The sequence below is a fragment of the Scyliorhinus torazame genome, chromosome 2, assembly GCF_047496885.1.
Source record: "Scyliorhinus torazame isolate Kashiwa2021f chromosome 2, sScyTor2.1, whole genome shotgun sequence".
NCBI classification, from domain to species: Eukaryota; Metazoa; Chordata; class Chondrichthyes; order Carcharhiniformes; family Scyliorhinidae; genus Scyliorhinus; species Scyliorhinus torazame.
In genome coordinates, this window is record NC_092708.1 from 388,178,825 (window position 1) to 388,205,107 (window position 26,283).

General features: G+C 44.5%; 1 protein-coding gene across 2 annotated transcripts in view; it reads right to left on the bottom strand.

The window, feature by feature from the left end:
* The window catches only part of ttc7b (tetratricopeptide repeat domain 7B), a 378,370-nt gene that overhangs the window by 65,385 nt on the left and 286,702 nt on the right, over positions 1-26,283 (bottom strand). For both annotated transcript variants that reach the window (XM_072494039.1, XM_072494049.1), the window contains one exon: positions 13,417-13,619. In XM_072494039.1, coding sequence (XP_072350140.1) covers positions 13,417-13,619 — 203 coding nt within the window. The remainder of the gene's footprint in view (positions 1-13,416; positions 13,620-26,283) is intronic.

Genomic DNA, 26,283 nt, shown 5'->3' on the forward strand with positions numbered 1-26,283 from the left:
AACACTGCGATCATGCAGTTTAGCTTAGGGTTAATAGTACAAGTGTTAAAATTACCGTTGATGATTGAGAAGATTTATTACTGTAATGCTTATTTGGCTCTCATGCTTGCAAGTTAAAAACAGGCTGCAACCAAATAACAAGTTGCTTGTCCCCCTGACCCGTGGCTCAGTGAATTAGAAGAGGTTTAAAATGTGGCTTTCTCGGGAAATGCGTGAAACTATGGCAAATACAATAAACAGAACTCAATAAATAAGGCAGTAAAAGCTGCCCTTATGGTACAAAGGGAAAGGCTTCATCGCTGTGAGGCAGGAACAGCCTGGAATCTCATCCCCCTTTAGCTGGTTATTTGCGTCAATAAATAGCGGAGGCAGTTGTATCAAACCAAGCTTCAGATCAGTTGACCACAGGAATCCATCAATCTCCCAGGAAACAATTCCATCACTCCTCCTTGCATTGACAATTAAGGGATGGTAGAAGTGAAATTTCAAAACTTTCAGGGGACTGCAGTTTTATCTTGCTAATGGGAAAACAGTTTCGCAATTATGTTACTGCCCAAGCATTATACAGTCACTGTAGCCTCATTCTTGTCCTTTGCAGGATTAAGATGGCAAAACAATTTTGGAAAAGCAAAGAATTTAAAAAAATGCATTTATATAGCAACTTTCATCAGCTCAGGACGTTCCAAAGCACTTTAATGCCAATTAAGTATTTTCACAGTGCAGTCACTGTTGTAATATAGCAAATTATCCTTAATTGAATCAAATCAAATTAAAAACAACAAATGCTGGAAATTGCCAGTATGTCTGAATGAAGAGGATTGTTGCTTCAGGTAGGTGGTGGTGCGGGGGGGGGGGGGGGGTCCGTCACCTTTCCTTGCCCTGCCCAAAATCTTCACAGAGATGAAGTGGGATATTGAATTGTGTGGGGGTCACCTTTGATCCTCTCTGCATCTCAAAATGCACAAACACAATTTAGGTGGGGTATTAATTGAGAAAGGGGTCACTGGATAATCAATCCTCTTCCCTCCTAAGCGACTGATGCCAACTGCAACACTCAAAGTCAGTGTCATTATGGCACAGGAGGAGGTCATTCGGCCCAGTGAGTCCGCATTTGCTTCAGTTCAGCTGACTAGGCAGTGGCTGAGGATCAGAGCTACCATTGCTCTTTTTGTACAAAATTAACTCCGCTCCTTCATCTTCAGCGTTGCGCAGATTTACCCCTCAAGGATGCTGTGAGTCGTTGCCTCAAATTCTCATCAGTTTGGACTTATTAGATTTCAAGGTCCAGTGAGCTGTTCAATGAGAAAAGATGACAAGCCAGCTCAGCGTGAAACCCTGCGTGAACCAAACAACTCTCAGCAAATAGATAAACAGAGCTGTGCAATTAAGACAGAATTTTTTTAAAATAAAAAAGTTTGCATTGGTTTTTTCTCAACTTACATAAAATGATTTTGTTTGGGCAGTCTGAATCTAGTTGACCACAACTCCTAATTCACCAATTGGTAACAAATCCATGGACAAATGTACAAAGCTCATGGGGAGGGCAAGAACGACTGGCTCATCAAACCTGGCCCACATCTCATGATGGCCATAACATCAGGAATAAAATCTTCCTCCATTGAACGCCTCCACTTTTCCCTTCATCTCCTGATACAAAGAACAAAGAAAAATTACAGCACAGGAACAGGCCCTTCGGCCCTCCAAGCCTGTGCCGATCCAGATCCTCTATGTAAAACTGTCGCCTATTTTCTAAGGATCTATATCCCTCTGCTCCCTGCCCATTCATGTATCTGTCTAGATACATCTTAAATGGCGCTATCGTGCCCGCCTCTGCCACCTCCACCGGCAATGCGTTCCAGGCACCCACCACCCTCTGCGTAAAGAACTTTCCACGCATATCTCCTTTAAACTTTTCCCCTCTCACCGTGAACTCGTGACCCCTAGTAATTGAGTCCCCCACTCTGGGAAAACGCTTCTTGCTATCCACCCTGTCTATACCTCTCTTGATTTTGTAGACCTCAATGAGGTCCCCCCTCACCCTCCGTCTTTCTAACGAAAATAATCCTAAACTCCTCAACCTCTCTTCATAGCTAGCGCCCTCCATACCAACAGGCAGTACTGGAGATCACACACTGATCGAGGAGATCTCACAGCCCACATTTTAGCTGTATAAACATTGACCAAAGTGTAGAAAATGGAAGATGGGGAGGCACAGTGGCGTTGTGGTTAGCACTGATGCCTCACAGCACTGAAGACCCTGGTTCAATCCCAGCCCCAGGTCACTGTCTGTGTGGAGTTTGCACATTCTCCCCGTGTCTGCGTGGGTCTCACCCCCACAACCCAAAAAGATGTGCATGGTAGGTGGATTGGCCACCCCAAATTACCCCTTAATCTGGGAAAAAAATAATTGGGTACTCTAAATTTATTTCAAAAAAGGCAGATGACTTACAATGGTAGTGGTGGAGGCGGGGGAAGGAGGTGTTCATCCAAAGGTTGGGACTGGAGCAGATTTTTGGGGAAAGGGCACAAAGATGCAGCATCTATTTAAATCTAACCATTGTTGTGCCTGAGCTGGGACTCACTGATGCTGTGCCTGATGGTCCCTCGCCCGCCCACATTAAACACAATGCTCACAAACAAAAATAAAAGTTTAGAAAAAATGAAGTCAGGGAGATTAACAGAAAAGCAAGATGATAATTAATACCTAAATAATTGAAAGCAAAATCTATTAAAATGGGCTGAGTAATTAATTGGGAGATATTGCCATCACAGAGTGATGAATCCTGTACCCGCATTCAGCGACAGGCAGGATAGATAACAATGCTCCTAATGCCACGTAGCAGAGTTTACTGAATAGAACAAAAAACACTGTCACAAATCAGAGAAAATAAATACAATTTTCCCACACTTTCTGCAATTTTCACTGCAACTGTAGCCAGATTACTTTAAAATACACCTCGTCAGAAAACCACACAAGGAAATCACCCTTCTTCACATGCTGCTATGTACTTACAAACCTATTAAGGTATTTTTCGAGTGATCATTTCTGACGAACATATACCGTATTGCTTCCTGTATAAGGTGCTTTTTAAAAAACCAAAAGATGATTCTTTCACACCGCGGGGCAGAATGACGATTCTAATACTGCTGCCTTAACACCAAAGGAGAGAAAGTAAACAGCAGCGGCCTAGCAAGATACTCAGTTGTACACGGGGCATCCAGGGTTGGGCAATAAATGCTGGCCCTGCCACCGACACCCACATCCTAGATTGAAGTTTACTGAGTTCAACGATCTTCACAGCAACACCAGGCGTAGTAGAGATTTGCAGCTCTGTAGTGAAGTTTGGATACCGCACCTAGAATAGTTACCTATTCTTTCTCAGGCCCTCAAAATTGTTGAATTCCATCCCCCATCCATCAGCTGCCCGTCCGCCCATCCCACAGACTTCCTTTCCTCCTGGACCTGCACGTCTTATAATCCCAAATTTAGCACTGTTCCTGGATTTTGGCCCAGCTACAATGAAGGAACAGCAATATATTTCCAAGTAAGGATGATGTGCGGTTTGGCAGGGAACTTGCAGGTTGTATTCCAATGCATCGGCTGCCCTCGTCCTTCTCGGTGATGGAGGCCGCAGATTTGGAAGGTGCTGTCGAAGAAACCTTGAAGAAACTCAATTGCAGTTTCTCAATAAAGAAAGAGCAATATAAACGCTGTTCCGCCCAAATTTTGGGGCAATTTAGCTTGGCCAATACACCTGCCCTCCACATCTTTGGGTTGTGGGGGTGAGACCCACGCAGACACGGGGGGAAATGTGCAAACTCCACACAGACAGTACCCGGGTCCGGGATCGAACCCGGGTCCACGGCACCGTGAAGAAGCAGTGCTAACCACTGCGCCACTGTGCTGCCCTAATTTCAGAGCTTTTCAAATTTTGAATAAGGGCTGCTCAACCCCTTTCATCATTACGAGATTAATGCAGGAACAGCACAAACCTACTCTGCTCCCAATCGATTCTGGCCTCTTGTGCATTCTCAATTTCTACCAGATTACCTCTGGTCACAGTCCCTTCAGCTACCTGGGCCCAAAGCTCTGAAATTTCCTCCCTAAATCTCTCTACTGCTATACCTCTCTCTCCTCCTTTGAGATGCTGAAAGCCTCTTTCTCCAAGTTTAGGCTCAACTGCCTTAATATCTCCTTATGCGGCTTGGGGTCAGATCTATTGATAATGCTCTTGTGAAGCAACTGGGATTCTTTATTGTATTAGAGGTGCTATATAAATGCAAGTGATTGTTATGTTTTTTCCAACCTCTGCTTGAAATGTAGTGCAGTTAAAATGTTGCTGTGATTCCATTTATGAGTATTGCTCTCCTACAAACGTCTTCTATCAGTCCCAAATACTTTTCCCATACTAATTAGTATTCTCATTTGTTACGGTCCTAATGGTCAATCTGTGTTAGAACACTACATTATTTGTGACCTTTCACCTTTTTCATGTATACTTTACCCTCCATCATATATTGAGGTTCAGTCCTTCATTCCTTAAGACTTTGGCAGGCCTGTCTGATCAACCCTCCTCTCTCACAGTGCAAACTAATCTCATTCGTACTACTAGACAATGGGGGCAAGGAGATGGTAAATCAGGAATATTTCCATTGGCAGTGCCAATAATGAGTTATTAAATTGTCCAGGATGAAATCACACACTGAATCTGGAGAGTGAGAGAGAGAGAGGCTGAGTGTTCATTTTTAATATATGCCCCAGGCAAAATGCTAGCTGATAACAATAATTAATTTCTCTAGAAGGGGCCTGGTCCTGAATGGAAACATATCCACAAGAGAGGATAAAAATGCTTATTAAATTGCATCCAGCTCGGAGCTGAACAAAACCCATAACTTATGCTGGAGTCTCCTTACAGCAAGTGCCAATTTCCATGTCAAAAAACCACAATCTGCCTGTGCTCTTATCACTTACAATCTAGGGAAAATGAGTCAGTTCTTGGGCAAAGTTTCAAATAAAAGAAGTGGGGCTGTTTTTTTCCTTAAAGAAAGACAAAGAGTGCACATGGTGGTTGACCACTTTAGGCACAATGGTGGTGTTTCAGCTGCTGCTTTCTGAAACAACAGAATGTTTCCAGATGTTTTTTTTTCTGAAAACCATATTTGGGAATATTGCACTTGTCCACTTACAGGATATTGACTCACTGTAAATTCAGACGAGGGACTGGTGATGGTGTGCAGTGGTTATAAGACATCCAAACTCACAATTTCACAGCTCAGTTAAAAAAAGGGACATTACAGTATCCACCTGACTGGGAATTACAAGGCAGCAGATGCTAGAAATACCTAATTCCCTGCCAAACAGAAAAGCGATAACATGTTAACTTTCTCACTAAGGGGTAACAAACTCATGTGCCAACTGGAGTTCGACAAGCTCTCTTCCTATTCTACATCTTCAACTCGCTTATCCTTCTGGCTACGTCACACCGAAGCAATTCTCATTGCAGCTCCATCTGTCCTCTCAGGTGGACATGAAAGATCCTTTGGCATTCCTCGACTAAGAGGCGAAGAGTTCTTTCTCCCTGGTGTCCTCACCAATTCTTATCCCTCCACCAATATCACTAAAAGACAGATTTTCTGGTCATGACCACAAATGATGCCCCGAGGGCGTACTGAACGGCAGTGAAGACTTGAAGGGCTGAATGGCGGCGTAATCCTGTTATCCAATTATTTTTTTTTCCAATTAAGGGGCAATTTTGCATGGCCGATCCACCTACCTTGCACATCTTTGGGTTGTGGGGGTGAGAACCATGCAGCCACAGGGAGACTGTGCAAACCCCACATGATCAGTGACCCGGAGCATGGATCGAACCTGGGACCTCAGCGTCGTGAGGGAGGAGTGCTAACCACTGCACCACCATGTCACCCATACCCTTGTTATTTAAGTTATGAAAAGTGCTATATAAATGCTAGTCTTTATTTCTCTCATTCTGCCTGTTCCTGGTAAATGGGCCTTGTGCAGGAAGGCAAAACAGAGCAACGCTGCTAGATTTGACGAAGCTCGCAGCTGGGAGGACTTGGCATAAAGGAAGCCTTCCTGGCTGTCATCCTTGGGAGACAGGCAGAGTGTCATTGCAGGCTGCGTGGTGCCTTGTGTCAGTAACTGTGGACCCAGCACAGCATTCAGCTCAATAAAAAAACATCTTGTGTAGACTTTTGTAGGTGATATTAGCAGCAAAAAAAACACCTTACAATGCCAGACAAAAACATTAGAAATCTACAGGTTAGTCAGCATCTAAATTAGAAATAACAGGTTAATGATCCCAGTGTAGAATCTCTCATCCAAATTAGGATGTAATTAAGCTCGGGTTGCCAACTCCCATTGGACATATTCCTGGAGGTTTAACCACATGGCCGCCCACCTCCAACTGGTCAAGCGACCTCCCCCTCCACACTACATACTAACCCCCCCCCCTCCCCCGCCCCATCTACAATATATTTATAACTAATAAACAGAAGTCCAGAAGGTCACACAAAGTTCTCTCTCTCTCACACTCATTTCACCTACTGTTCCATTCCATAATTTGACTTTAGGTCGTCAAGAGTCTGCGGTTCTTATCTCCCTGACATCTCTCACCTCGCTGAGCAGAAAACACTCTCCCCTAAATTAAAGAAGTGCTTGTTCTGGGCCCAGCAGGCTGCCTGTGGGTGGGAGGTGTCTCAATGGTTATTTGTGTCAGTGTATTCCTGACTCTGATCCTCCCTCCGCTGATTGGCAAACTGACTTCATTATCGAGCACTTGCCAAAGGTGCACCTTCTGCCCGCCTGTGAGTCTCTGAGAATCGGATTCATCCGATTCGGAATCAGGCAGCCCGCTTGTGGCTGTGACGTTCCCATCATCCAGACCATTCCCCCCCCCCCCCATTCCAACCATAAATAGCATTTTACATGCTCAGTTTTCCACATATGTAATCTGAGACCAACTTACAAAAGCAAATGAAAGTCAGGGGTACAATGAAAAACTGACAAGGAAGGCATTCAAGAACAGTTTAATCGAAAATAAGTAAAATTACAGAAATGAGGTAAGAATTTGTATTTATACAACACCTTCCAGGACTTCACGATGCCTCAAAAGTGCTAGGGAGAACTTCCCTGCTCTTTTAAAAAAAAAGAATTTTCATCTAACTGTGACAGCAGGTGGGGCCTTTGTTTAATGTCTCATCAGGAATACAGCTCCTCAGGCAGCACGGTGGCAGTGGTTAGCACTGCTGCCTCACGGCACCGAGGTCCTAGGTTCGATCCCGGGTCACTGTCAGTGCGTGTGGACTTTGCACATTCTCCCCGTGTTTGCGTGGGTTTCGCCCCCACAATGCAAAGATGTGCAGGGTAGGTGGATTGGCCATGCTAAATTGCCCCTGAATTGGAAGAATGAATTGGGTACTCTAAATTTAAAAAAAAAAAGGAATACAGTTCCTCCAAAAGGTGTAGCACTCCCTCAATATTGCACCAAGGTGTCAGGCTAGATTAAGAGTTCAGTTCTCTGCAATGAGGCTTAAACCCACAAGGGAAAACATCAGAAGTCAAGTCCCCTCAGGAAATGTTTCAATAAGATCACCTCTCAACCTTCTAAGCTCCAATGTGCATTAGGCCGAACATCTGCCCAAGCCTTTCGCATGGCACAGTGGATAGCACTGCTGTCACACAGCGCCAGGGACTTGGGTTCGATTCCGAGCTCAGGCCACTACCTGTGAGGAGTTTGCATGTTCTTCCCATGTCTGCGTGGGTTTCCTCCGGATGCTCCGGATTCCTCCCGCAGTCCAAAGATGTGCAAGTTAGGTGGATTAGATATGCTAAATTGTCTCCAGGTGGGATAGGGTGGGGGATTGGGCCTGGGTTAGCGTGTTCTTTCAGGGGATCGGTGCAGACCCCAATGGCCTCCTTCTACACTGTAGGGATTCTATAAGATAAGCCCTTCAGACCAGGAATCGGTTGAGTAAACCTTCTCTGAACTGCTTCTAATGCAACTGTACTCTTTTTTAAGCAAGGAGATCAAAACAATACATGGTACCCCAGATCCTGAACAGGTGTAGCAACACTTGCCAACTCAATTTGCCTTGCAATAAAGCCAATATTCCATTTGCCTTCCTAAACACTTTGCTGCACCTACATACCAACTTTCAATGATTCATGACTGCCAGATCACTCTTTAGTGTAGAGTTCTGTACCCTCCATTTAAACAATATACTGCTCTGCTATTCTTACTGCCCAAGTGGACAAGTTTCATCTTCCAACATTATACACCATCTGCCAAATTTGTGCCCAATCACGCCATCTCCTCTTGGCAACTTACTTTTCTACCTATCTTTGTACCATCAGCATAATTAGCTACCGTACATTCAGTCCCTTCTTCCAAGTCATTGATACAGATTGTAAATAGCCATGAGCTCTATTTCCTCTGCATCATGTACCAGATACGAGAACATCTAGCGCCATCCAACTGACTAAGCATCATAAACTCTCAAAGGTGGCCTTTGTAATTTCCCATTTTAAATAGGAGAGGAGTTGATACCTAACAAATACCGTTCAATTAATATTGTCAAGGAGGACACTGCATATGAAATAACTGTGCCTTTAGATTGACCGCACCTTCAAGTCAACAACAAAAAAAACATGTATTTGAGGAAAAACAAGCTAAAGGTTTAGATCCATCGAAAAATGAGCAACATTTAGTCTTGGCTGTTTTTTATTTGAAAGGCTCCTGGTCAATTCACAACTCTTCAAGGATTGGCCCACTTTCCTTCCGGAGGAACAGACCTGACAACTAATAAAACTCAAACCATTCAATTAATACTCATTAATACTCTCAAAATGGGACTGTATGGAAACTTGCAACAACTGGGGGAGGGTGTGTGTGTGTGTGTGTGTGTCTCGCGTGTGTCTGGCATGTACGTGGCGCCTGTGTGTGCAGAAATAGACAGAATGGACCAAATTGTCTCCTTCTATGCTCCAGCATTCTGCACAGTAGCACAGCGGTTAGCACTGTTGCTTCACAGCTCCAGGGTCCCGGGTTCGATTCCTGCTTGGGTCACTATCTGTGCGGACCTGCATGTTCTCCCCGTGTCTGCGTGGGTTTCCTCCGGGTGCACCGGTTTCCTCCCACAAGTCCCGAAAGACGGGCTTGATCGGTGAATTGGACATTCTGAATTCTCCCTCCGTGTACCCGAACAGACGCCGGAGTGTGGCGACTAGGGACTTTTCACAGTAGCTTCATTGCAGTGTTAATGTAAGCCTATTTGTGACACTAATAAAGATTATTATTATAAATGTCAAAAAAGACTATTGTGGAAGCGGTAATTGCACCTTTTGGGAGGGTGGGGTTGATGATCTGTGACCTTGAAGAGACTCATGTTTCTTTCTTTTGACAAAAAGCCAACTATTACCGTATGTAACTTGTTTTTTATTTGATCGAAAGATGTGAGTGATTCCAGCAAGTCTGAGCTTATGGCCCATTCCCAGTTACCATGGCTAATTTGTTTTCAACAACTGAGTTGTTTTCTAGGTCATTTCAGCAGTCAATAGGAGTCAATTACGTATTGCATTTAAGTGGAAACTCAATGAGGACGCGGGTAAGAAAGAAATAGAATGATATACTGATAGGGTGAGATGAACTAAGGGAGAAAGTTTGTGCGTAACAAATTCTGCCACAGAGCAGTTGGGCTGAATGACTTGTTTCTGCGGTGTAACGTCTGTGCAATATTGTGAGACGAGAATCACATGTAAGCCAGATAACATCAATAAATTAGCTTGGTTTTCTTTTAACACATCAATCCTGTAGCTTCCATTGTCATTTTCATTTGATGAATCAAATTCCATATGCTACAGTTGAACATGAATCGACAATCTCAGGGTTGCTCACTCCAGGACCGTAACTACTGCACAATTATACACATCACGAGCATCAGTCACTCCTAGGTGACTTAGCACTTGAGATTTTACAAACATCAGTAAAATGTTACTGGCCGAGAATTATTTACAAAAATGAGAAACTATGCAGTAAACCATGCACAAAACATAAATGATCCCCCAGTAGGCTCAATTCAGTTCAGGAAATAATGTTGCAAAATTCCCTTTCCACATCCAGAATTTAGACAGATAAATTATGCATGTTTCCTGAGGCTCAGCATGTCTTGGTTACTGAGCTAATCCAGAGGTGAAGGGGGGGGGGGGGGGGGGGAGAGGGGGAGAGGGAGAGAGAGAGAGAGGAGGAGGAGGAGGAGGAGGAGGAGGCTAGGATTAGGAAAGTGCTGTTGCAGAGAGGACGGTAGTCAGGGGTTGGGACTTCCGAATATACTATATTATTACTGGGCAGCGAACGAGATGGTGAGGAGCTGGGTTAGAGACGGGGACTCCCAGTGGGTTAGAATGGAGGAGAGCCTGTGTAGGGGGTCGGGTCTGAGGGCATTGGCAACAGCACCACTCCCCATGGCCCCAGGGAAATATTTAGGAGTTTGGTAGTAGTGGCGACGTTGAAACTCTGGAGGCTGTTTCGCCAATACTTTAGGCTGTGGCGGGGACAAGGGAAATGCCGATTCGGGAGAAATCACAGATTTGAGCCAGGGAAGTGGGATGGGAGTTTTCAGAGATGGGAGGAGAAGGGAGTCAGGGCATTAAAGGACTTAATCTAGGGGGCCGGTTTGCGGGATTGAAGGAACTGAGGGCGAAATATGGGTCGGGGCAGGGGGAAATGTTTAGGTATATGCAGATCCGGGATTTCGCGAAGGAGATACAGAGCTTTTCGGTGGCACTGGCCTCCACGCTGTTGGAGGAAGTGCTGACGGCAAGGGGAAATGGAGAAGGGGGTGGTGTCCGCAATTTATGGGGGGATTCTGGGAGGAGGGAAGGCACCACTGGAGGCGATTAAGGCAAAGTGGGAGGAAGAGTTGGGAGAGAGCATTGAGGAGGGGTTGTGGTGTGAGGTGCTCCGGAGGGTAAATGCCTCAACTTCGTGCGCGAGGTTGGGGCTGATACAGCTGAAGGGGGTGTATAGGGCGGACCTCACAAAGGCGAGGATGAGTTGACTCTTTGAGGGGGTAGAGGATGTTTGTGAACGTTGCGAGGGGGGGGGGGGGGCTGCAAACCACATTCATATGTTTTGGTCCTGTCCAAAGCTGGAGGGGTATTGGAGGGAGATGTTCAGGTAATTTTGAAGATAATACATGTGAGGTTTGAGCTAGGTCCTCTGGAGGCCATTTTCGGGGTTTCATATTGGCTGGGGTTGAAAGTGTCAACAGGATCCGCCTTCGCCTCGCCGATTGCCCGAAGGTGGATCCTGTGGGGGTGAAGGTCAGCTTCTCCACCCTGTGCTCTGGTGTGGCGGGGGGGATCTGTTGGAGTTTTTAACACTCGAGAAGGTGAAGTTTGAGTTGAGGGGAAGGATGGAAGGGTTCTGCAATTCATGGGCTTTGTTTATTATCCACTTTCAAGAATTGGATGACATTGAACATGGGGCGGGGGGTGTGTTGGACTGTGTATGTTGTTGGTGACTATGTATGGGTGGATGGTGGATTCCCGAATACTTTTCTTTGATGTTTGCATTTAAAATGTTGAGGATTGGTGGGAGAGAGGAATTGTTGGCCAGGGGATTAACATTGTTTTTGTTACCGTCGATTGTTGGTGGGTATAAATTTGGATGAAAATGTGAAAAAGGAGAATAAAAATATTTATAAAAAAAGAAATGAGAGCTGGCCTGTTCAGGCCTGATGAGGAGATCTGGAAATCTGCAACTCTTTCCCTCAGGAAAGCTGGAGGTCAATCGAGAATTTCAAAATGGACACGGATAAGATTCTCGTTGCACGAGTGTGTGAAGTCTTAGGAAATCAAGGCAGATAGATGGGGGTAAGGTACCATGAGCTGGTTGAATGATGGTGGCAGAGGTCATGATTTTGGAAGGTATTGTCAAAGTAGCTTTGGTGATTTGTGACAGTACTTCCATTTCTTATGGTCTCATTGGACGGGACCTTCACTCACAAATGCAAAATCGAGTAGCTTGTTTAGCCAAATTCTATCAATACCATGACAGATTGGATAGGGAATCCAGCTGACATGATCCTTGAATTCAAAATGAACCAGTTCAAGCTGCATCCAGGAAAAACATTCTTCAAAGGGCTGCAAGAATGTGGAGGGCGCAGTTCTAGCAGATAAGACAGTCAAAGGGACAGATTTCTTAACCAAATATTTTTGCACTATTTCCATTTATCCAAAACAAATCTCTCACACTGAAGTACACCTAGGGTTCAACTCATGAATCCCACAATTGTCCTCTTTGTAAAAATAATTTTGAAATAGTGCCCAAGACAATGAGAAGACTATTAAATAATGACTCATCAGATATCACACAGCCTTATTTATAATTGAATCAATGATTCTATATAATCCTTGATGATTGGATACAATTGGATGGCTTGCTAGACCACTTCAAAAGACAGTTAATGGTGGTGTGGGACTGGAGTCACACAAAAGACCCAACCAAGTAAGGAAAACTAGTCTCCTTCCCTAAAATACATTTGTGAACTAATTTTTCTTTTACAACAATCAACAGGTTTGAAGTCACATTTGCTGACACAAGTTTTTATTTCCAGATTTTAAAACCGAATGCAAATTCCCAGGGCGGGAATAATTTCAATATAGAACATACAGTGCAGAAGGAGGCTATTCGTCCCATCGAGCCTGCACCGACCCATATAAACCCTCACTTCCACCCTATCCCCGTAACCCAATAACCCCTCCTAACCTTTTTTGGTCACTAAGGGCAATTTATCATGGCCAATCCACCTAACCTGCACGTCTTTGGACTGTGGGAGGAAACCGGAGTGCCCGGAGGAAACCCACGCAGACATGGGGAGAACGTGCAGACTCCGCACAGACAGTGACCCAGCAGGAAATTGAACCTGGGACCCTGGCGCTGTGAAGCCACAGTGCTAATCACTTGTGCTACCGTGCTGCCCGAATCAGGCATCCAGACGCAAGTCAGTCTTCTTTTTAAAATCATACATTCTATCCTTTTGTTATTTTTCCATTAAAAATGGTGTGCAGATTTATAATGGTGATTGCACATTGACAAAGATGATACACATTAAACAGTGTAATTACATCTTCCCACCATTGGTGGTGCTGCAGATAAAATGATGTTTCCATTCTAAAAGCGCACACAACAATAATGATGGACACATCAACAAGATGCTGGTGATGCTGCTATTGACACAAAGAAATATGCATGGAAATAATATTTAAACTGTTGATACAAAAAGCTTGTTTATTATATAATTACACAATATGACTAACTAGAATAACTTGGGGTTCAATTTACACCGCAGAACTGTACACCAGTTTAGAAACACAGCTACAAAGAATTCACTTACCAGTCTTTGCATTGTCTTGACATGAGTGGGACTAATAGACAGAGCCTCTTCAAACCACCGCTTGGCTTCATCAATATTCCCTCGGAGCTCTGCAACTTGACCACGCATGAACAACACATTGTGTGATGTAGGGAAGAGGTTAGCTGCCTCTTGGATGCATGCCGTCGCCTCAGTAGGTTTTCCCATTCCAATGTATACTTCAGCTGGAAGATAAGTTAAAACTGAGCTTAGTAACACCGCAAATTCCCAACTTTCGCCACAGATGGGGCCCAATTTAATGAGGCGCACAGCTCCAAAGCAAGTGGTTCACACCATTCTTCATGTGCAAGTCTAGCAAGTATGAGAGAAGAATGAGAGGTGACCTGCTTAAAACATTGAAGGGGCTTGACAGGGTAGACACAGAGGCTGTTTCCACTGGCTGGGGAATCTAAAATATGGGGCACATTCTCAGGATAAGGGTCAATCTTTTCAGACTGAGATGAGGCGACATTTCTTCCATCAGAAGGTTGTGAATCTTTGGAATTCTCTCCTCCCGAAGGTTGTAAAAAGCTCAATTATTGAGTATACTCAAGGCTGAGATGAATAGATATTTGGTCTCTCACAATCAAGGCATATGGGGAGGAGGCAGGAAAGTGAGTTGAGGCAGATCACCCCATGCTCATACTTAAAGGTGGAGTAAGCTACATGGGCTGGGTTTCTTATGCTAAGTTCTCAGAGGGCAGGGCAGCATGGTGGCACAGTGCGTTAGCACTGTTGCCTCACGGCGCCGAGGTCCCAGGCTCTGGGTCACTGTCCGTGTGGAGTTTGCACATTCTCCCCGTGTTTGCGTGGGTTTCGCCCCCACAACTCAGAGATGTGCAGGGGAGGTGGATTGGCCATGCTAAATTGCCCCTTAATTGGAAAAAATGAATTGGGTATTCTAAATTTATTTTTAAAAAGGTTCTCAGAGGGCATTACAGCTGATCTCTATCGCACCTTTCCCCACACTGGCTAGTGACCAAGAATGGGAACCATGGCCAACCCAACAGCACTTGAGCAATTTAGAACAACTCAAATGCGGCCCTACCCTGGCGAGAGATTAACACAGTTCAACACCACGCTGGAAGTTGCACTTAGCCATAAAAAAGAAAACCTAAGGAAGTTTATCATTTTTTTGGGAAAAGAATGTGATAAATCCAGTGGAAGAGAAGGCCATTTGGGCACAATGAGAATGTCTCTATATTATTTCAATTCAACAGAGCATCCAGCAGTATCTTCAACTTCCCATTGTTGTGTTGATTCCATCACTATCCTTGGTAGAACATTCTAAATGTTTGTCCCTCTTCGAGGAAAGACGGTTTCTTTCCAGAACTGGTTTACCTGTATTCAAGTGGCTGACAACAAATGTTCTGGCTCACCTTCATGCATCAGATTTTTATGGTAGGGTCAATATTAACCACCAGCCAAATACTGCTTTATACAACTCAATGGGGGTGCCTGTTAACCTTCCATCTTAAACCTCTCTCATAGCTCACCCCTCTTGCTGTTACTCTTTTCTACAGTTTTTCCAATGGTGCTTTTAGAGCATTTTGACCAGTGCATACAGAATTCTGACTGGAGCTCGAGTACTGCACCATTGGAAGATTTTGGCACAACCGTGGGAGATCAAGTGGGACTAGCTTAGTGACAGAAACTGGGCGGCATGGACAAGCTGGGCCGAAGGGCCTGTTTCCATGATGTAAATATCTAGGACTCCATGACTACTGCACCACTGCTCTGGTTATGCAACCTAAATGTTACCTGTTTTTAAAAAAAAACATCAAAATATTTATCAATCTCACTGACCTTTCAATTAAATCAACAGAACATGATCTCACTGGAACAATTTAGAGTGTAAAGGGTTAAAAATCTGAAGCTAACTAGTTGAGCTTCAATCAACAGATTATTGAAGTAGAGTCAACATTTTCTATCAACAAATTAAACAGTGCCCAGTTTGGTAGGTAATGTAATCCGGCAATTCTGCTAACATTACAACCTGCACATTGTGTTTGTCTCAATGGGACAGTGTCATTATATCAGGAACGAATTTCAGCAGCTTTGTTGGAAGGAGTTTATTTTCACTTCTCGTCGGTCCGATGTTGCATGCAATTTTTTGTGTGGCTGATGTGAATGATTGCACCACGGTGCACAAAAACAGCTTACACTGAAAAGAATCTTCAATGCTACAAAATGTTCTAAAGTTCTTTGCAGGTAAAGAAAAAGCTTGCATTTTTTTAGTGCCTTCCGTGACCCGAGGACGTCTAAAAGCACCCTAATGAATTTTGAGGTGATGCAATGGAGAAAACGAGGCAGCCAATTTGGGTTAACAAATCTCACAAAAAGCACTGAACGAAGCAGCAGACGGTCAGGGAGATGAGCAAAGTTTTAGGATCGAAGGCCAGCAAGGCAAGGCAGTTTAGGGAGAACTTCAGTGTAGAGAGATGATGGCTGAAGCTCAGCCAGTAATAATAGAGAAGTATCCGGAAAATTAAAAATAGACCACAATGAAAGAGCTGAGTGCAGGGCCAGGTAAGAGTGCACAGTTCGGGTGGAGAGAGGTGAAAACAAGTATTTTGAGATTGATAATGATGTGGGAACAATATCTTATAGTGGGGGGCTTCATTAATAAAGCTGTGGACGAGGTGTTGGAATGAATCGTCTCAGTTGCCTTGGGACCTGCTATTGTTTCCAGCCCAGACTGATGGGTTAAAAGTCTCCTCTTGATGATCGCCCTTGGGGTCCTGCATGAAATTAACAACTTTAAATGAAACAATGTTAAACGAAACAGATTTCCCCATTGCAACCAATGTAAAAGCTTTAGTTAGGTTCTGTAGGACCCTTACGGTCAGAAATAACATACCCTGCAAGTTTATATATTGTCTATTGCTAAATTACTATTTTTCTTTTATACATTTTTTCCCAATTAAGGGGCAATTTAGTGTGGCCAATCCACCTACCCTGCACATCTTTTGGGTTGTGGGGGTGAGACCCATGCAGATACAGGAAGATTGTGCAAACTCCACACAGAAAGTGACCCGGGGCCGGGATCGAACCTGGATCCTCGGCGCCGTGAGGCAGCAGGGCTAACCACTGCGCCACCATGCCGGCCTCATTGCTGAATTACTGTATATGTAAATGAATTAACTTTTAAAATAAAATAAAGAAAAAATAAAGAAAAATGCTAACTCTTTCCACATACCTCCCGCTCACTGTCTCTCCTATTGCTTGCTTTTCTTGCTCACTGCTGATCGCGCTACCCTACTTTCCCAGTAGCTGCTTCCCTCTCCCGGTCCCTCACTGTGATCAAGGGCTTGGGAGCAGAGCAGCGAAAGGCAACAAACAGAACGAGAGCAACTTTGAGTTGAGAGTAGAGGCAGTAAGTGTGAGGGCTGACAAGCGGGAGGGACATAAGTGAGAGAGTCGATGAATGGTAGGGTTGGGGAATGCTAGTGGCGCAGATTGGGTCGCGTGACACTGTCACATCCAATGAGAAACAACGTTAATGAGAATCCATAACTTTAAACATGAATACTAGCCCCATTAAAGAAGACAATTCTAAATTAAAACAACTTAAAACTGAACAACTTTAAATGGGGACTGACTGCACGAATGTAGTTCCTGTAGTACAAAAAACTTGTTTGTTTCACTCAGTGAGGCGTTTGGGAAATGGAGATGTTACAAATGGCAGAGTAGGTGAGGCTCCTCTGAGGTTAGGGAAGGTACAGAATGGAGAGAGCTTTAATCTTCAACCATGACAAAGTCGGAAAGGATTTACTAAACCTCTCTGCCGTGATGTTTTATTTTACGCAGTACAGAATAAAAAAACAATTACAGATATAATGCTGCACTTGCAAAAATGCGCTGCTGTGGTCAATGATAAATGCACCACCCAGTTTAGCACCAATTCACACACACCAAGTAGGTCTCAGTTTGGCTCTCTGCACTGTTGAGTTAGCTAAGCCCAGCTAGGTGGCCATAGAGTTATGATGATTGGTTGCAGTGGGCCTGGGTTACAGGATGGATTTAGATCAGGAACGATTGGGGTTCCTGATCAATGCACCTAGACTCCAGCTGGAAACTGCACACACATGAGGATTTTAGCTGTCATGTCAAGAATTGCTCAGAGCAATGTTTTTCAAACATTTTTGCCCGGCACCCATTTTTACGAACCGGCCATCCTTTAGGCTGCACGCTGGCCGACCCTCGTCACCCGAATTTCGCGAACCACCATTTTTGCTTACCTTTAATGCGACAGGCAAGCCTGCTTGGTCCTCACGATCTCACTTGTTTTCAGTGTTACATTTCTGCTGAGGATTTCAGGAGCTGATTTAAATTCTCGCTGCATCCTTTGAAAAAAATCAGATGTTTGTCCTCTAGCTTGCCATGCTTAATCTTCAAATGCCTTTGAAGTTTTGAGGATTTTAATCTTTAATTTGCCAGTACTTCCCTGCATATAACACACATGGGCATTGCATCCTGATTTGCATTGACACAATTAATAAACCCGTACCTCACAAAATCGTCTTTATACTGCTGTTTCCAATTTCAGCTTCTTCTTAATGAGTTCTTCATCAGAGGCCCTGCAGCTCACACCAGCACTGCTTTTTCCTACCGTGGAATCTCCTGAGAAGCTCTCTCCAGCAGATTCAATCGTCAGATTTTGGCCTGTTTGTGTCTCTGACCCTCTCTTCCTTATTACAAACTGATCCATCTTCAGTTCCTCACACACTCCTGTTGCTTACTTGCTGGCAGTGACAAAATGGAGGAATCTCTCTGTGATTTTGCGGCCAAAGCATGGATCACGTGACGTCAGTGTATAGGCGCATTGCCTGCTCTCTGCTGCTGCTTCTGGTGGGAGGACTCTGCTGTTTTCAAAAAGAAATTTGGTCCTCGGACAGCGCGCTGGCGTCAGGTGGGCAGTCTGCCCCTCTGGGCACTGGGCCTGTGCATTGCCAGGTCCGCCTGAGGGAGCATGCATGTGGATGGCATTCTCTCATTTTAAAAAAAAATGCAGCACATGGAGTCTCGTGAGTTTTATTTATGAAGATTGCTAACATATAATACACCATTACAGTGACACGATTGCAGAGGTTTCAAACATTCACACAGGTTTCACGTGTTGGTCCTTAAATTCCACTTGCCCTGCCCCAGAGGAGAACCACACATCACTTAGTTTCTGTGATTGCTGCTGGTGCTTTCATCTTGGATTTCAGTTTGAAGAACAAACAAATTGCTGCAATCACTGAATATGTAGCTTCCCTGTGATGGTGTAGGCATTGAAGTACTTGTGGAAGCCAGTGAACTGATGCTGACCCACCATTCTCACCCCTCGCACAAACTTCACTCGCCTCTCTCTGTGTCCTTCACCGGCCCAGAGTTGCAGCATCACCCCAGCCTCCTCCTGTTGTTCAGCTGAACAATGGGACGCCGGATGTGACGTTAGGATAGATAATCCTCCATTGAATAATCTGGATACCAATCGGATGGAGCAAGGCAAGATGCTGCGGCTGCTGGCAGTCACGGCCGGCATTCTCAACCTAAAAGTCAGTCGCAGCCGCTGGACGCTCCTCCTGAAACCGGGAACACAGTAGCCGATTGCTCCGTGACCCTCCCGACGCCTGCCCAAACCCCCAAGTTAGAAAAACCCTGGCTTAGAGTCACACGGGTGAAGCACAAGAGAGCCTCCAATAGCTGTGGAATCATAACCCGCCTGCAACACTCTACAACCAAGCACTGTAATCGTAGCTCACCCTGTAATAATAGGATCTGTAACATCTGTGGGGTCATCACGGGCGGCACAGTGGTGAGCACTGCTGCCTCAGCGCCAGGGACCAGGGTTTAATTCCAACCTCAGGTGACTGTCTGTGTGGAGTTTGCACATTCTCCCCGTGTCTGCGTGGGTTTCCTCCGGTTTCCTCCCACAGTCCAAAGATGTGCAGGTTAGGTGGAAAAGCCTAAAATCATAGGCTTCACCTGTGCAATTATCCCCACCCTGTAAAAGATCAGAAATATAGCCCACCCATCCAGCAGTGGTATCATAGCCTTGCCGGAGTCAGCAATACCAGGAAAGAACAAAACAAAAAAGATATTCTTTCATTTATGTTATTTTGAAATGAAATGAAATGAAAATCGCTTGTCACAAGTAGGCTTCAAATGGAGTTACTGTGAAAAGCCCCTAGTCGCCACATTCCGGTGCCTGTTCGGGGAGGCTGGTACGGGAATTGAACCGTGCTGCTGGCCTGCTTTAAAAGCCAGCTCTTTACCCAGTACTGCATGTCAGTGAATTGGAGATGTTGGTGCAGTTTGATGTTCTGTGAATTGACATTCTAGTCACTTGGAACATCTTCCAGTCAGGCTCATGATTAAATATTTTCTACTCACTTTACTCTGCTTTTACTGTTCCATTTAAATCAGCTTCATTTTGGTTCACGCGTGTTTTCTGGGAAAAATAGGTTTAATGGTGTCAACTTCAAGCACAAGTAAAATCACCATCCCTGAAAGGTACGCCGTCTCAGGCTCTTCATAAAGCTGAATTTTCATTTGTTTGGTTTTGGCCGAGATTCCATGAGAAGAGGTTCTATTCACTTTGGGTTTTATTCACGGAGCGTCGGAATGAGATGGTTGAGGGTTCAAGTCCCCACTCCAGAAACCCAAGCACAAAAATCTAGGCTGACATTCCCTTTGCAGGCCTGAGGGAATGCTGCACTGTCAGAGATGCCACCTATCAGGTTAGACATTAAAACGAGGACCCCGAATACCCTCTAAGGTGGATGTAAAAGATCCGATGGTATTACTTCAAAAAATGTACTGGCGGTCTTCCCAATGTCTTGGTCAATATTTATCACTCAATCAACATCACTAAAACAGATCAGGTCATCAGGGGCAGCACGGTAGCACAGTTGCTTCACAGCTCCAGGTTCTAAGGTTCGATTCCCGGCTTGGGTCACTGTCTGCGCGGAGTCTGCACGTTCTCCCCGTGTCTGCGTGGGTTTCCTCCGGGTGCTCCGGTTTCCTCCCACAGTCCAAAGATGTGCAGGTTAGGTAGATTGGCCATGCTAAATTACACTTAGTGTCCAAAAAGGTTAGGTAGGGGTTATTGTTTTACAGGGATAGGGTGGAGGTGTGGGCTTGGGTAGGGTGCTCTTCCCAAGGGCTGGTGCAGACTCGATGGGCCGAATGGCCTCCTTCTGCACTGTAAATTCTATAATTTATCTTGTGGGATACTGCTGCATGCACGTTGGTTGCTGTACTTCCTACAACACTTAAAAGATGATTTTATTGGTTGCAATGTGTTTTGGGGTGTTCAGAGCTTGTGAATGGCAGTACATAAATTGGAGTCTTTCTTTGCCAGCAGACATACAAACGGCCCGTGTGCCCCCACGGTAGGCAAAAAAAAATGTCACTCAACACTTGTGATTCTCCTAACTTTCAACCTGTGATTGCAACTGATGTGGGCAGCAGTGGTATTGGAGAATAGCTCGAAGTGTTGAGTATGATTTCACTGATGAGAGGCATGGTGTGGTGCTGATCCAGGTGAAGGTGGCCCCACATTACGGTGCTGATATATCATGTCTCCCATTGCAGCAGGGGTATGGGATACACTCCTGCATTAGGGAGGAGAATAAAAATCACTAAGCACAGTAACAAGAGATATTCCTTTAATAACATAGAAGCCCGACAGTGCAGGAGGCCATTCGGCCCATCGAATCTGCGCCGACCCTTCAAAAGAGCACTCAATCTAGGCCCAATCCCTGCTCCAGCTCTGTATCCCCACCTAACCTTTTGGCACCAAGGGGCAATTTGGCACGGCCAATCCATTTAAGCTGCACATTTTTGGACTGTGAAAAGAAACCAGAGCACCCGGAGGAAACCCACGCAGACACGGGGAGAAAGTGCAAACTCCACACAGACATACAGTCACCCAAGATTGGAATCGAACCCAGGTCCCTGGCGCTGTGAGGCAGCAGTGCTAACCACTGTGCCGCCCCATGGAGTTAACATGGTGCTAACATCCACTAACATGGAGTTAGCTCAGCAAATTTATCATTCATCCTCGATGCCATAAAAGAAACAATAAGGAGCAAGAGAGCTGAAATAAATACATGAGAATGTTACAGGTATTACGGGCAGCACGGTAGCATTGTGGATAGCACAATTGCTTCACAGCTCCAGGGTCCCAGGTTCGATTCCGGCTTGGGTCACTGTCTGTGCGGAGTCTGCACATCCTCCCCGTGTGTGCGTGGGTTTTCTCCGGGTGCTCCGGTTTCCTCCCACAGTCCAAAGATGTGCAGGTTAGGTGGATTGGCCATGATAAATTGCCCTTAGTGTCCAAAATTGCCCTTAGTGTTGGGTGGGGTTACTGGGATAGGGTGAAGGTGTGGACATGGGTAGGTTGCTCTTTCCAAGGGCCGGTGCAGGCTCGATGGGCCGAATGGCCTCCTTCTGCACTGTAAATTCTATGATAATTCAGTCGGTCAGGTAGTGCCTGTGGAGAGAAAAATGGAATAAACACTTCAGGTTTATAACACTCCAAGTTCTGACGAAAAGTCATCCTTGTGTGTTCATTTCAGATTTCCATCTGCACTATTTAGATGATGTAAAAAAAGATGAACAACCCTGAGAGAGAACAGATGTATTACCAAAATATCAGCATGTGAAGTGTTTTTCTCGGAAAATGTACATCTGAACATAGTCATCAAATGTGTTGGCTATCTTCGGTGTTTGGGCTGAGTTGGCTGATCTCTCTGATGGGAAGAAGGGATGCAGATAGAGGCACCGTTATTGGCCTCTATGTTGGAAATCAGGACTGACTGCGTTAACTCTCATTCCAAGTCGCTCCTACTATGGGTCTCAATTCTTTGTCTTGTCTTCTTCCACAATTCATTAAAAGCCAAGCTTGGCATTGTAACTTTCACAGTTACCAATGCTATCTTGGCTATTTCCCCTCACCCTCTCTATTCCCTGAGGTACAAAAGACTATCCCATCCTCTCCCACCATCCCTCTTCCATGTTCTCTCATGCCCCCCTCCAGTTTGAGTGCAGTCCTTTCGTATTCTATTGTGCCCCTGGTTCTATCCACACAACACAAAAAATAGGAGCACCAAGCCTGCCCTGTCATTTAACACAATCATGGCTGATCTATGCCAGCCTCAACTCCTTTCCTATGCTATTTCCACATATCTCTCTAATCCTAGATCTATCAAATATTTATCCACCTCCACTTTAAATATTTCTAAAGATCCAGCCTCCTTCTACGCACTTCAGTGTTAAATGACCGGCACTTTATCTTGCAGTAAGACCCCTTGTTCGATACTCTCCCACAAGTGAAAACATCTCACCGTCTACATTGCCAAGCCCCCGCAGGATCTTATATGTTTGAATAAGAATGGTCCAAGATAGCACTCCAAGGAATACAGTCCCAGACTATTCAGTCTCTCTTGATAGAATAATCCTCTCATCCCAGTAATTAGCCCGGTGAATCTCCTTTGGGCTGCCTCTAATGTTACTATTTCCTTTTTTAGGTAGGGGACCAAAACTGTGCACAGTATTCCAGGTGAGGGCTTAACAATGCCTTGTACAATTGCAACAAAACCTCTCTATTTTTAAACTCCAACCCCTTTGCAATAAAGGCAAAATGCTGTTCGCCTTCTTAACTACTTGTTGGACCTGCTTTTTGTGATTCATGCACTAGAACACCTAGATCCCTCTGTACTTCACTTACCTGCAGTCTCTCGCCATTTCGATAATCTGCCTTTCAATTCCTCTGGCCGAGGTGCATGACCTCACACTTCCCCACATTAAACTCCATTTGCCAGGATTTTGCCCAGTCACCCAATCTATCTATATCCCGTTGCTGGATCACAATATCCTCATCTCAACATGCCCATCCACCTATTTTCGTATTCATCTTCCATCTTCTTTTTCCATCGGGCAGGAGATACAGGAGTCTGAGAACACGCACGAACAGATTCAAAAACAGCTTCTTCCCCGCTGTTACCAGACTCCTAAACGACTCTCTTATGGATTGACCTCATTAATACTACACCCCTGTATGCTTCATCCGATGCCGGTGCTTAGGTAGTTACATTGTGTACCTTGTGTTGCCCTATTACGTATTTCAATTTATTCCCTTTTCTTCCCATGTACTTAATGATCTGTTGAGCTGCTCGCAGAAATATACTTTTCACTGTACCTCGGTACACGTGACAATAAGCAAATCCAATCCAATCATCTTCCTCTTCGATCTCTTAACTGCAAGTTGCCCTCCTGAGCATCCCGGTGTTACTTGCTTCACCGTTGGTGGCTGTGCCGTCAGGGACTTCTGCCCTAAGCTCTGAATTCCCTCTCTAAACTTCTCTGCATCTCTCCCCTCCTTTAGGATGTTTCTTAACGCTCTTTGATCAGGCGTCTGACTTAATATCCCCTTAAGTGGTCCAGTGTCAAGTTTGTTCGATGATGTTGCTGAGATGTACCTCGAGATGTTTTGCTAAAGGCGCTATATAAATATACCACGTTGTTGCTGTCCCTTGCCAACACAATCTGCAAATAATTTCTATTTATATGCCGATGCCCAGTTTACACCTCTACCTTTCGTCCCACGTTTGTCATGGTGTTACTGCACTACCTGCCTGATTTCAAGTCCTGTATAAGCTATAAGAAACTTAAAACGTGCAAGGGTGAAGCTATTCTGTTTGGTTTCTGTTGATACTAACCCATTTTCCAAAGCTGATCGGCCATCTTCAATATAATGCGATTGGATGCGGTAGGAGATGGGATTGGATGGAGTAGAAATTGTGGCATGCACAAAGAGTCCAGAATTGGAGGAGGGCTGAGATCTTGGCAGTCTAATACTTCACTCCTAGATTTATTCTATATTTCAAGAGCAGAATTCTGACTCACTGAAATAAGCATCCACAATGGGTCTGAATTAAGTATTTGTGGTTAACATTGAAGTGTTTGTTGATGAATACGTCATCTTAATACAATCACACATACAGGAAACTAAAATCTTGATGAGCTGGGAGCTGCCAGAGTTTCACAGTAATCATCTGTATGAACACGGATCGGAAGGTGTTTGCTTCCTCCGTATGTTCAAGCTGATTATTTAACTTTCTCAGTGCTGGATGTGTTTTGGCTGCACAATTATTTCATTCAACAATCGAATTTTTAAAAAAAATTCCTTTCACTTGAAGCTTTCCCCCGTGCACCTTCCCAGGGTGAGGAAGTGAGCAGGAGACGAGTTGTCCTCTGCCACAACCATTCTTAAAAGTCTGACAAACTGTCCTGGGCGACTGACCCTACCGACAGAAATGGCTGTCGCTCAACAACAGATACCAAGATCGGAAACTGACAGTACGCCAGGTTATTCTATGTTTCGTGAATCTGAACAGTTGCAGTTTTCCCCCTCGTTACCAAAATAAAAATTGATGGATCTCAGCCTTGAAACCACAGCCTTTTAGAAGAAAAATGCTCCTGACCTCCACTATTTTGTTTGTATAAAAGTGCTTCCATTCCTAAATGATTTAGCTCGAATTTTAAGATTGCTGCCCCTTGTTCTGAATTCACTCACCAAAGCTACCCCATTGCTCCTCTCCCTTCTATCATTTTTAAATCTTAATTTCATTGAAGGTCATCAGGTGTTGAAAATACTCAGTTAAATATTGGATTTTGCTCCTCCAAACAAGAGTGTTTGTGCTGTACAACTCCAGGGTAAAGTACTGGTTGTTTTTGAATTAGGATTAATTTGAAGTAATGAATTAAAGGTGTCAAACAGGAAACGTACTCCACAACGTTACGGAACAAATACTGGTTTACAGTGCATTGGTACCAAAATGCAACCAATAAATTACTTCGGAGGTGTAGCGACTGTTGTTTTGTAGGCGAATCTAGCGACCAATCTGCATTATGGGCGGCAAGGTAGCACTGTGATGAGCACTGTTGCTTCACAGCGCCAGGGTCCCAGGTTCGATTCCTGGCTTGGGTCAATGTGTGTGTGGAGTCTGCACGTTCTCCCAGTGTCTGCGTGGGTTTCCTCCGGGTGCTCCGGTTTCCTCCCACAAGTCCCGAAAGGCGCGCTTGTTAGGTAATTTGGACATTCTGCATTCTCTCTCCGTGGACCCGAACAGGGACCGGAATGTGGTGACTAGGGGCTTTTCACAGTAACTTCAGTGCAGTGTTAATGTAAGCCTATTTGTGACAATAAAAGATTACAAAATGTAAAGGCCTCATGACGGCAAAGAATTAAATATCTACAGGAGCATATGCTGGAAATCTGAAATAAAACAGAAAATGCTGGAGATAGTCAACATATCTACAGAGTTAACATTTCAGACCAGTAACCTTTTACGAGAACTGGAAATGCCAAACACGACCAGTCGGTTTTGGTGTTGTCAGTTGAGAGATAAACGTTAAGTCAGAATAGTGTGACAGAAATTTGTCCATCCCACGAGCAAAGAGATGGAGCCTCGATCCAATATCTCATTTGAAAGACATCATACCTCTGATAACGTCACGTTCCTGCAGTGCCAGCAAAGCCAGCTTGGGCAATCAAGTCAATTGTCTCAAATTAAGCTTTCTGCGAGCGGTTTTAGGAGCAGGCAAATAAACCTGGCGTCAGAAACAGTAATGTAATCATTCTGCCTAATTATTACCAATGATGTAACTAACTTAAGAATCAGCAGAAGAGAGCGATTTTTGGAACAAAAAGAAATGATTTGTCACATATTGAGATCAACAAATCTAGAAAGCTGAAACCTGTAATTATTGAAATGTAAATCCACCAACCATTCTCTCGTGTTCCCTCCTGCAGAAGCTGCCTCTTACTTATTCCGTTTTATATTTATTTATTTG